General features: G+C 45.6%; 2 protein-coding genes across 2 annotated transcripts; one reads left to right on the top strand and one right to left on the bottom strand.

Annotated features, from left to right (window-relative positions):
* Positions 1–1,611: 1,611 nt before the first annotated feature.
* LOC109747803 (mitochondrial import inner membrane translocase subunit TIM17-2-like) lies at positions 1,612–2,028 on the bottom strand. Its single transcript, XM_020306825.1, has one exon. It carries the CDS (start codon positions 2,026–2,028, stop codon positions 1,612–1,614), a length of 417 nt encoding a protein of 138 aa, XP_020162414.1.
* Positions 2,029–8,956: 6,928 nt separating this feature from the next.
* On the top strand, positions 8,957–10,485 carry LOC109747805 (probable carboxylesterase 18). Its single transcript, XM_020306827.4, has one exon. The coding sequence runs from the start codon at positions 9,146–9,148 to the stop codon at positions 10,250–10,252; it is 1,107 nt and encodes a 368-aa protein (XP_020162416.1). The 5' UTR covers positions 8,957–9,145; the 3' UTR covers positions 10,253–10,485.
* Positions 10,486–12,346: the final 1,861 nt, after the last annotated feature.

Genomic DNA, 12,346 nt, shown 5'->3' with positions numbered 1-12,346 from the left:
TTTACAGAAACTGTAGTTCACTATTGAAAATACTTGCTGCCTCCCATGATATGTTTATTTGGAGTACCAAAACTTGCAAAGAAGAAACTTGAAACTTGCTAAACCTGGAGTACTTGCTGTAGTAACTGAATAAATTATGGTGCATAATTACTGCAGGATATGTTAGGTTTACTGTATTTCAGTCCCCTGGGAATAATCTGGGAATGCACTTTATTTGGAGCACTGATGATCATGTTTACATTAGGATATTTTTATTTGGAGTATATGTGCAGATCGATCTCTCTCTCTCTCTCCCTCCCTCCCTCCCTCTATCTCTCTCTCTCTCTCTCTCTCTCTCTCCCTCCCTCCCCCTCTCTCTCTCTCTCTCTCTCTCTCTCTCTCGTGGAACTTAGTCTCCCCTACTCGTGGATGTGCAATTTTCCTTGCTGGCACCCCTGTCAAGTACTATACCAGTGAAATGTGTACCTTCTTCTGCTGCTACGACCAACTATACCTAATAGTTGACATGCAACTTTCTCCAACTGTCGGCACCCTGCCGCAACTATCACGACCAATTACTTAGCGGTCAATGTGCAATTTTGGTTGCTGCCTCGAGCAAACGCATAAATATATGCTGGACTAAATCCAAAACAGACTCGTGTCATCTCTAGAACTAGTCTTTTTCCTGATGGCAACTTAATAAATGAGCAAAGAGTACATAAAAAGCACAATTATCTAAAAATTGTTTGTCCTTTTTAAGAACAAAACAAGCATAAAAGGGTGCAAATTTAGCAATTACAAAAAGGATTGGTGATCATGTTCAATTCACTAGTGAGCAAAAAATGATGTTATTAATATTAGACTTTTGAATGATGTACCGGCAAAATGAGGTTGTTAATTTATGACATGTAAAGCACAAAACAGGAAGTTGATAGTACTGTATGTGAATCCATGAATGTGTCTAGTGGCAGATCTGAATGATTTGGGTTCTTTGCAGCTAGGCATCTTGAAGGAGTGTGCAGCTCCGGACCTCATTCTCCTACGTTGGTGATATACACTTCAACATCTCCCACACCCATCATTCATGCATCTTCACTCTCCTACCATGGAGGATCTTATTGGTGATGTTGTAAGGAGAATGTGTTGGGCGCTCCTTCACGCCACCGCTGGTTAAACCAGCTCTGGGTCCGCCACCGCCACGAAGCTCATACCCTCCCCGACCCGTCTCAATCGTGGTTGTGGTAATGGTGGCTTCAATGGGCGCCGCTGCTTGGGAGTTGGTTGCCTGAGGGCGACGCAAAGACAGCCTGATCAAGGGGATGGCCTTCGATGAGCCGCACAGGAAGGTGGATGAGTGAGATTTGGGAATCGAGTCTTTGAGTTGAGTGGAGACAGAAGATCATACTAGCTCAAATCCAACGGTCGGCCGTTAGGAGAGGCCAAATCGTGTGTGCACCCCTTTCTAACATTTAAAATATTTTTATTATTGCACCAAATTTTTCATTGGAACAGCCACTTAAGCCGCCTTGTACGCCTTGTAACAGTAACAATACTCGAGTATTTGTTTTACACTCTAATTGATAGATGAAAAACTATAGTTCATCAAGAAAAGTAAACAGAGGCTGACATCAATCAAACGCGACGTTGGGTGGCCGGGATCCCAGGTGCGCAAGCAGAGCGTTTTAGGCTATACATGACCATGTCAAGGACACCGCCTATGGCTGCATATCTCAGCCCGTTGCGGAGGGCCACGCGTGGCCCGTGATGCATGGAGAAGAGGGTGTCGGTGACTCCCAAGGCGACCGTGCTTTCAAAGGGGTAACCCGGGGACACATGCTGCACGGTGCACCTAGTCGCCTTGACAACGCCAAACCAGGCTGCCCAACGGCCAACGGCGAGCGCGTTCTCGGGGACCGCCAGAAAGCCGCCGGCGAGGCGGCTCCCGTTTGGAGAGGTGCAGACGCCCTTGACGAAGTGGGCGACGGAGACGAAAATGGCGCCAATGATGGCATCCTCGCGCATCTGGTCGATGACGTTCGGTGCCGGCATCTCCCCGCTCGTCGGTCTCGTCGTGCCCATGGATCGATCGGCTTCTTGGTAGGTTTCCGGCGGCGGAGGTGGGGTGGCTGTGGCTTGGATTACAAGTTGGCGAAGCGATCTAGATCGGGTGTTTGTAGAAGTAGTTTGGACGTCTCGACTCGAGTCTAGGGCAGTTGGCAATATATGGAGTACGTACCTACTACATGTACGTCCCGTATTTTATTTTATTTTCATTTATTTTTGCCCGTATATGAGTTGGTCGCTGCGGCTGTTTCCAAGCCCTTGCGTCGCTGATTACCAATACGTGTAGATAGAGTTTGCCTTGTTCATGTCATATATCTGAATGAATCGACAAAAAGGCAAGGACTTTGTACAAAGAACGTTCCGGCGTCGCTCCGTGCAGGGCTCAATCTAGTATAGTTTGAGGGACAATGTAGTACAGAATTTCAATAGGTTATTTCCTCAAAAATGGAAAAAAAAAATTGAATAGGTTATAAAAAGCTGGACATGATGAGCGTCTAGTCTTTCCATATACGCACGGTACAGCCTTTCCTTACCCCGTTGATTAAACTCCTCGGGGAGAATGGCGGCGGCGGCGTCGTTGCCTTCGCCGTTCAGGAACATGCCGTCCCGGGCCGCGGAGTGCCACATCCGCGGCGAAGCCACTGTCAGTAGGCTGCTCAATCCCCACGAAAACAAGCGGTGCGTCGTGAAACTGCTCGGTGACTTGTTCGCGAGCTATGAGCTGCGCAAGCCGGGCTCCCAGGCAAGAGGAAGCGTCCGGCAGGAGGCGCCCCAGGGGATCTACGAGGTGTTCCCGATCTGCGACCCCAAGACCACCTTCGGGAGCCGCCGGGCCTGCAGCGACGCCGTCCACAGGATGTTGAAGGAGACGCCGGTCATCGGGGATTTCGATCTCGCCCGCGCCAACTGGGACAGGTTCCTGCCCGACGATGTCACCGGGCTCGTCCTTCCTGGACTCGGCGACCAGGCTGGTTGCTATGACATTGACATATCTCTTAAGATCTGGGTGAAGGTCGTCGATGATATGGCGGCCGTCGAGGATATGGCGGAGTGTTGTATCTGCCTGTCGGACCTGGTGGAGGATCGAGACGCTGTGAGGCTGCCTGGTTGCTCCCACGCTTTCCACCGCTCCTGTCTTACGCCATGGCTGCACAGAGCGAAGACGTGCCCAATGTGTCGCGCCGTTATGCCCAGCCACGTGCTTTACAGCCTCATGCATCCCCCAAAGCGTCAATGAATACAAGGTTTCTCATCCGATTGATGTGATGCGTACGTCCTACAGGCATGCAGTATGTTTTTTTAACTTATATATTATTAAATCAGATAGGTCTTCGTTGGAAAGGACATTGGTTATTTGGTTACAAAAATTCGTATCGTTACATGCTGTTATCTTGAATGCAAGTATGATTTCAAGAGTTTTTTCCAGGTAAAGTACAGTTCTTACTAACTCATAATATCACATCAAGGATATACAACCATCATGAATACACATATGGCATCTACATGATTAGAATGCATGCAACCGACATCAACAGACCCGGTGCACGAGTAGGTCGATGCTCTCCCTGGCAAAAAATGCTACACCTACGAACTACTATGTAAATCACTTACGAAAAGAGAATTCCCCGCTGTCTTCAGGGATACCTTGCGCCAGCATGTCAACCTGCAGAAATCGAGTTTCCCTGATCAGGTGCGATGATGTTGCCCTTGACGACTTGCTCCATATTTTTTGTGGCGGAAGGTCCACAATCAAGTGGATCAGGCAGGTCCAACTCTAGTTCATTCTTGACCACATCGTGCTCATCTCACCGGCTTGAAGATTAGACTAATGCCCGTGGCAAGGCGACATATATATGCTCGTGTGTTCTGTGATCGACGCCATGCCAACCTTTGCCCTAACCTTTCTGCAGGCGCCAAAGAAATTCTTCAAGGGATCAACAAGATTACGCGTTGTTTTCTTTGGGCGCATGACAGTGAGCTCTCTGGTGGCAAATGCAAGATGGCGTGGAAGAACGTCTGCTCACCGCTCAACTTGGGTGGCCTAGCATTGCAAGACCACAAAAGATTCTGGCGTGCGCTATGCCTTAGATTGCTCTAGTACGCTTGGTGTCACCCGGAGCGCCATTGGGTTGGCATGGAGCTACCATGGGATCACCATGATAGCTAGGGACCTCTTCTCTTTCGCGACACGATGGTGTGGGTGGGGTGGGTGATGGCAAGCAGGGCGCCTTCTAGGAATCGGTCTGGTTGTTCATTGTGTCAGTACGCATGGCCACGCAAGCGTTGTTCCTCGTTCTGGAAAAAAAAGAGAAAAGTCAGAGATGCTTATGGAGCATAACTATATTAAAGATATGTGTGGCCGCCTGAATGATGAATTGATATCCGAGTTCTTGATGTTTTCGTTATCCCTAGTTAGTGTGGTGTTAAGTTATTATGACAATACCCTAAAAAAGTTATTATGATCATCCAAGACCTGATTTAGTTGATATTCAACAATGTATGACCATTTATTATTTATTATTTTTGTATGTATATTATTTAAATGTTGAACTTGAATCAAATTCATTTTCAATGATTTTTTGCATGTCTAATGTTGAGTTGAATAATTTTCTGATGAATGATGATTACTTTTGTAAATCAATATCAAGTTTTTAAGTTTTCGTCAGGATGTTCTATACGTGTGAGTTTCTTCTACTTTGTTTCTTCATTTTCTTTGTTCATGATGGTTGCCATTTTGTATCTAATTTATTTATTTTTAATTTCTTGCGGGTATTTTGGTGGTTTTATTTGGTGTTGCAAGTCATATTACCGAATATGTAAGGTGCTTGTTTCTGCTAGCCCATGATAGTTGTTCAATGTAAAAAAGTGTTTGCACTTGAGAATATTTAATTATAGAGCTCCAAGTAAACAACTTACACTGAAAATAAACAAAAGTAGTGCATAGTATAATAAATAAACTACAACCATCGGTATCACACTTTAGTCACTCTGTGTATGTAGATAAGTCTGCGCCTTGGGCCTTGTCACCGTCTGACCCGCCCGCCGGGTTACCAGTGAATCATAATGTTTAGTCAGGTTGCTTGTAAACCGTCTGGTCTGTGCGGGTCGCCGGTGAATCGCCAAGTCCGGCCGGGTTACGCCGCGGGGTATATCCCCGACAATCGGTACCACACTTTAGTCTCTCTATGTATGTAGATAAGTCTGAGCTTCTGTAGACTTTGTATAACTGGTGCTTGTTTGCTTCTAATGTTGGAGAGGTTGACTTCACAGATCTGGTGTCTTTTGATTGTGTTTGTTTTTGTTCTGCCTAGGCTTTGCTTGTCTGATGACTTTGCTTGTCTCCTTGTTCACCACCTTTTAAACTTTCTCACCTGCACAAGTATGACAATAAAACTTTATTTATTGTAATAATTTTTTTCCAAATTATAATCTAATGTAATAGTATTTGAATTTCTTGTGTTTTCTGTATTTATTTCATTCCATTGCTTGATATTTGTGCATGTTTCGATATTGTGTACTTTCAAACCACAAGCTGAGCAACTTATTCGGGTTTTTGATATCAATTCCCTCTACTAATCCTTTCTGACTCCCTGTTGTCTTTGTCTTGCACTTAGGTTTTATATAATCAGGATCAAGAATTACTATTATAGTACCATCTGACTGCACATCGGATTGTCTTGAGATTGTGCCATTTGAAATTCTAGTACCTTCATCATAAGGTATTTCTAGCACCAACTTTTCTACCCTGTCAATCTAAACCTCAATGACATCATATCTCTATGTGTTATTTGCAGCTTCTGATGATAGTTCTATCAACCTTCTTGATAATGATAAGAAACTTGATTGTGTACTTGATTGTCGCACTAAGAAAGTTGTTAGAGATACGACAGGCAATAGAGAACGAAGAAGAACGAATCAACACAGAGAGACCGATGATTTTAACATGGAAAACCCCTTTGGTGAGAAGAGGAAAAAACAATGGGCTCCAGCCAGCGAAACTTCACTATATCGGGAGAGGTTACAAATGTCGGGGATTTACAACGATGGTCTTATCCAGGCGGCTGTTATAAAGAATATATATAGTAGAGGTGACCTAGCTCGATACTGATGCGCTAGGGCCGAAGCCTCCCGGCGACGGGCCTCCGCTCCACTTCGTCAAAATTTAGCCTTTATACTTTATATGAATTTGTGTCACATCTTAAAAATAAGGTTCTAGAGTTGTAATCATATTGGGAATGTAGTGGTGCCTTTTATACATTGTGTGCCTTCTACCTTTCGATTCCATTCAGGTGGTTCTTTGTAATTTTCATCAGTTCGTCCTGGAATTTGTAGAATATTCTTATGTTGTATAGTCTGCCTGTTTGTCGTTCTAGTGCCTAGTCTGACCACCAAGTGGGCATGTGTTTCTAGTAACCGAGTCATTTTTTCCTTTTGTTTCCCTTCATAGGTGTGACTCTTTTGAATTCTGACATGAAGCTTATAACACTGAATGTTGATCCAACATTTGCTCCGAACATTGAGTTAGTTCCTTCACTTCTTGCAGTTGTCTGAATAAATAAATATGAAGCACCCTGTAGTACATATACATGTTCAAATCTTCTCCTAATTTTCCACATTGCTTTGAAATACTTTTCTTCTTGCACTTGGATATTTCTCTATCATTTGGGGTTAGCAAATTTCAAACTTTGCAACTGTTTGAGAGTTTATTATGGTGTCAAAAAATTCAGCATGTAGCCCTTGTCTTGTTGCAAATATTCTCCTTGCCTTATCCTTTTCTTTTCTTAGAATGTGCAATAAACTATTTGTGTTTTTTATAAGAGGAAAATTTGTATCACTGTTGCTTTCATTGCTCTATCTTGGCCTCTAATAACCGAAATTGCTGCCTTTTCGGACATGCATAACATAAATTTCTCAAACAACAACTTGAATGTTCCTATCTTTTCATTCCGCGACCACATGCAAATAGGCAGTTGTCCCCATGTCCATTATGCCTGCAAATGGACCAAATTTGAACTCGTATTTGTTTGTCTTGTACATTGTATTAAGCTCACACGGACTCCATATTGTTGATAATTATTCATGTTCCATCTGCCAAAAATATGTTTCTTGCCTTGCCATCTTCATCCATATCATATGTGTAATAGAACATAGGGTCTTTTGTCGGTTTATGTTAAAAGTATTGTTGAACCTCCATCATGTCATCCATGCCTAATTTTCTTCTTATCTTTGTTCTTCTGTTAATGATATGTTTAGATGTGTCTGGTAGATCCTTCAGTGATCCCCTCATGAGTGACAGTACTACCATTATCTATCTGTTTGGGATATTTAAAGAGTTGCACGTCCTTATCATTGATTTCTCGTCTGATGTCATGAACTCATGTGACCTTAGATATCTCCTTTCTCCAGGTGAACTCAACTAATGGTTGTGACTAGTATGATTCTGTTTCATTCCCAACCCCATTTATTCTTGTAATTATCATCTCTGCTCTGCGGTTTATCCTTGTTAGTATGTTTCTTCTTCTTCCTTTTGTCATTGCATTGTCCCTATGTACTTTTATGTCCTTTTTGTATTTTCCTCTCTTTACTCCAACATATGTTGGCTTATTCTCACCTCTGTTCTGATTCTTTTGCTCTCGTGGTTGGCCTGATTTGTTGCACTTAAGCGTTATTCTTTAGGCTGAGTGGCCACCTCCTATTGTCCTTGGTCGGTAGTTTACTTGCTTAATGCTTGGAAATCTTGTTATACTTGCAAATACATTATAGAACCTGTGTGCTTCAGTCTCACTTTGGAAGGTCATTCCCAACATAGCCACATGATTACTATCTGCTTCTTTACTTAATCTCAGATCTTTCTGTATAGAACCATTTTGATGTATGTAGCAGTGTCAACATCAGTTAATTCTTCGTCATCCTCTTTTCCTTCTTCGGTTTCAATTGTTTTCATTGATAATGTAGCAGTGTCAGCATCTGGCTTTATTAGTCACAGCCAAAAGTGGATTTTTTTTAGTCACACTAAAATTGGGCCAAACTGGGCTTTTAGCTTTTCTTTTATATTTTCACAGCAAACATGCCTATAGGTCCCCTCGTGAGGGTGTTCGATCCCGGGCTCTTGTCATGCCAAACAATTTCGTTCGATCGAACCCCCACAGGACCGAACGATTTTCGTTTGGTACGCTGGTCCTCCTGCCACACATGTGGGCAGGTTTAATGTTTGCCAACATGGGCTGTCTTCTGGGTACGACCACATGAGTCGTGTGATCGGGTATCCATTGTGCCACATGTGTGGCGGTTATCGACGTCCAAATATAAAGGGTATTAGTTTTTTGGAAATTTAACTTTGACCAAGTTCAGAGAAAAAATATCAACATCCACAATATTAAACAAAAAGGTATAAAAACCCATTTCATAATGAATCTATCATGTCAATTTGATATTATGGATTTTGATATATTTCTTTACAAATTCGATCAAACTTAAATAGTTGGACTTTTAAAAAAAGTTATGTACTTTATATTTTAAAACAGAGTGCGTTTTTTAAAGAAAACCAACACCACCACCGGCGTAACAAAGCGCGCCCAATCCTTCTAGTAAAGATAAAAGCCGAATTCAGTCATCTTTTCTTCCACCTTTCCTTTTGTTTTCTTTCCTGACCCTTGGTTGCTGATGGGACGAATCAAATTTAGTGTGACTGAAATTAAAGAACATTTTCAGATACCTGACGCATAGGTGCTCTCTCTTTTTTTGAACTTATTCTCCGAGAGTAGATTAGCTCGGGCTCCAATAGCAATTTTCGTTCAACCTCCTAATATCAGGATGTGATGATGGCCAGAGGCTCGCTGCAAAGTTGCCTTTCTATCTGCCCGGACATAAGAAATCACAAAAAAGTTCATCGACACACCTAACCTAGTAAAGTAAGAACCTCATTATCACTGCAGATCATGAAAACCAGAGCTCACTCGAGCGACAACCCACACTCTCAAACAAGTCTCCGCCAGAGAGGCAGAGAGTACCCGTTACCCCAACCACTACAAATCAAATCCTACTGAAACCAGGCAGCAACGCAAATACACTTCGAGAACCAGAGGACGCGCGCAGCACGACAATGGCAGAGGAGCCCCCGCCGGGGAGTAGGCCGAAGCCGCCGATGTCGCGCATCATGCGTCTCTCCCTCAGGGCCGTCGACTACGTCGCCGACGCCACCCGCCGCGCCGACGGCACCGTGAACCGCCGCGTGCTCTCCCTCCTAGACCCGCGCGTCCCGGCCTTCTCCTCCCCGTGCCGCGGCGTCGCCTCACGCGACGTCGTCATCGACCCGACCCTCCGCGTTCGCGCCCGCCTCTTCCACCCAGCGAGACCCGGCGACGCCAAGGGAGCGCCTCTCCCCGTGATCGTGTTCTTCCACGGCGGTGGGTTCGCGTTCCTCTCCGCGGCGTCACTGGCCTACGACGCCGCGTGCCGACGCATCGCGAGGTACGCCTCCGCGGCCGTGCTCTCCGTCGACTACCGCCGCGCCCCGGAGCACCGGTTCCCCGCGCCCTACGACGACGGCCTCGCCGCGCTCCGCTTCCTCGACGACCCGAATAACCACCCGGCGGACGCCCCGCTCGCGACCTCCCGCTGCTTCCTCGCCGGGGACAGCGCGGGCGGCAACATCGCGCACCACGTCGCCAGGCGCTACGCCGCGGACGTGCCTGCGTTCAAGAACGTCCGTCTCGCCGGCGTCATCGCCATCCAGCCCTTCTTCGGCGGCGAGGAGCGCACGCCCTCCGAGCTCCGCCTTGACGGGGCGCCGATCGTGTCCGTCTCCCGCACCGACTGGATGTGGCGCGCGTTCCTCCCGGACGGCGCTGACCGCACTCACGAGGCTGCGTGCTTCACCTCCCCTGGGGCAGCCGCTGGCATGGACAGCCCGGCGTTCCCGCCGGTGCTGCTCGTCATCGGCGGTTATGACCCGCTGCAGGACTGGCAGAGGCGGTACTGCGAGGTGCTGAAGGACAGCGGCAAGGACGTGAGGGTGTTGGAGTACCCGGACGGCATTCACGCGTTCTTCCTCTTCCCTGGGTTCGACGACGCGCGCAACCTCATGACACGCATCGCCGAGTTCGTCGGCGAGAGCGACGATGATGGCGGCAGCGAGGAACCCTTATTCCACGCCTGCTTGCTTGGTTGGTTGGGACTTGCGAACCTGGATGCCGTGTCGGATGCGTAGTTTGGTACTTCTGGTTGCGACATTCTTTTGGTTTTGCTGTGGTCGCGTGGTTGGTTAAGTATGGCATGTGTAACGCCTCAGAATTCAACATTTGCCAGCCACGTTACCACACTACTCTAATTAATACCTAGAAGCAAAAACTCTAAATTCCGGCCGCATTTCCTTTGTTTATAAAAGCATCCACAATGAGAATATGACAATATCACATATGAATAACTACCGGAGATATTCACGGATAGACATCCACACAGTTCACCTAATGAATTTTAAACTCCGACAAACAAATGAAAACTAAAGCAACCAAGGCTCACAAAGTTTGCAAAGAATTTTCATACTAAGATGTCTAACAAGGAAGTTCTTAAGAATTATGTGACACGTCGGCAGGGCGAACCCTAGCCGCCGCCGGCCAGCGGCCCTCCCCAACCCTTCCTCCCCAAAGGCGTCAATGAATACAAGGTTTCTCATCCAGTCGATGTGATGCGTACGCCCTACAGGCATGCAATGTTTTTTTTAAAACTTCTTATTAAATTAGTTAGGTTTTTGTTGGTGTCAGAGTATCGTGATTAGTTAGGAAATATGAGATAGACTAGAATTTTTTCTCACTACATCCGGTTTCCTTCTCTAATCTGGACCTAGCCAAACTCTAAAGGTTTTTCCCCCACAAACAAGGACAACCATTTTTTGATCAACACCCCAAAAGGTTTTGTTTCCTTACAAACAAGGACAAAATTTGAACAAGTCAGAGAATTTTTCACTTGAAATTTCGGCAGCATAACGCGTCGTCAAGTAGAAATTTTCACTTGAGAAGCAATGAAATTATATATCACATGTAGAAATTTTCCCTCGTCGTCCTATGCCATCCATCATACCATTACCAGGATTGATGATATCTAAGAGCTACTACCTACCTACTCCAATGCACCCATCCTACCAACATGACACAACACAACACAATAGTTCTCAAGAGAACTACAATAACTAATCTTGACAAACAACAACCAACGGGTCCATCCATCATCATGGCGGCCTCAAACTTCACCACCCCGACGTCTGTCTCCTTCGCTTCTTCAGTGACACCACAAGCTAAGGAGAGCCAACCACCATCAGTAGCAATCAAAAACCATACGACAGGCTTAGATTTACACCATCCATCCATCTCCGCGCCCTCGCCCTCCTGTGGTTGTGGCTCCAGGCCCCTACATAGGCAAAGAGACAAAGAGAGAACAAGATCAATTAATTAATCAGTGGCCAAGTTACCAGCTCTCCACATCACAATGGCAAGAAAGCATATCTTACAGAATCAACACTACGAACAAAACACAACCAAACAACTACGGGAAGAAGCTAGCCCAGTCAAAGTTCCTCAATCAACTTTGCTTTTCTGACCCCCTATTGTTCTCGACATTACAGGAAAAAGCTACAACCACAAGAAGCCTATTCTTCTCTGTGCTACGGGAAGAAGCTAGCCCAGTCATATTTCAAATCAAGCTTTTGGCATAGAAAGTTGACACATTTTGTGCATCCAATTTAGTAGTAGCGGTAACTAAACAATGGCTATCCAGTAGCAATTCTAGGTGATATACCCGTGAGCTTGATCTCCCTCAGAAATAGGTGCAAATAAAAACACCATTCAGTAGCAAAACACCACAAACGCGTCATGCAGGACCAAAATATGATATGAACTAGAACCAAAGTTCAACTAACTGCCTCATCCAGACCTCAACATGAACCAAAGATATCACCCAACTAGCCTACACAAATTACGAAATTTCTCTTACTTTTGCACAAGCATGAACCTAGCTAGGAGTCCAGCGGCATCAATCAAGCAGCAAAGCAAGCCCAGGGCAGACATCACCCAACCCAGCCCTGCGCCGATAATATACAAACCAGGCAGGCAGCCCAGCCCAACCCAGCCCTGACCGAGCTGCTTATTGTTATGTAACATACATACATAGGCAGTACAAGAAGAAACGTTGATGAATGCAAGCAGAGAAGGAGGTGAACCTTGTGCAAGGCGTCGTCCAGGTCAAAGTCGAACACGATGATGTCCTCCTCGCCACCTTGGGCATGGGGTCCCGGTCATCGTCCATGGAC

The sequence above is a fragment of the Aegilops tauschii genome, chromosome 4 (assembly GCF_002575655.3).
Source record: "Aegilops tauschii subsp. strangulata cultivar AL8/78 chromosome 4, Aet v6.0, whole genome shotgun sequence".
Classification (NCBI taxonomy): domain Eukaryota; kingdom Viridiplantae; phylum Streptophyta; class Magnoliopsida; order Poales; family Poaceae; genus Aegilops; species Aegilops tauschii.
This window is presented reverse-complemented; position numbering and strand designations above follow the sequence as displayed.

What these genes read in the sequence shown, in the direction of transcription:
- LOC109747805 (XM_020306827.4), top strand. Translation starts at nt 9,146, where the DNA reads ATGGCAGAGGAGCCCCCGCCGGGGAGTAGGCCGAAGCCGCCGATGTCG.
- LOC109747803 (XM_020306825.1), bottom strand. Translation starts at nt 2,028, where the DNA reads ATGCCGGCACCGAACGTCATCGACCAGATGCGCGAGGATGCCATCATT.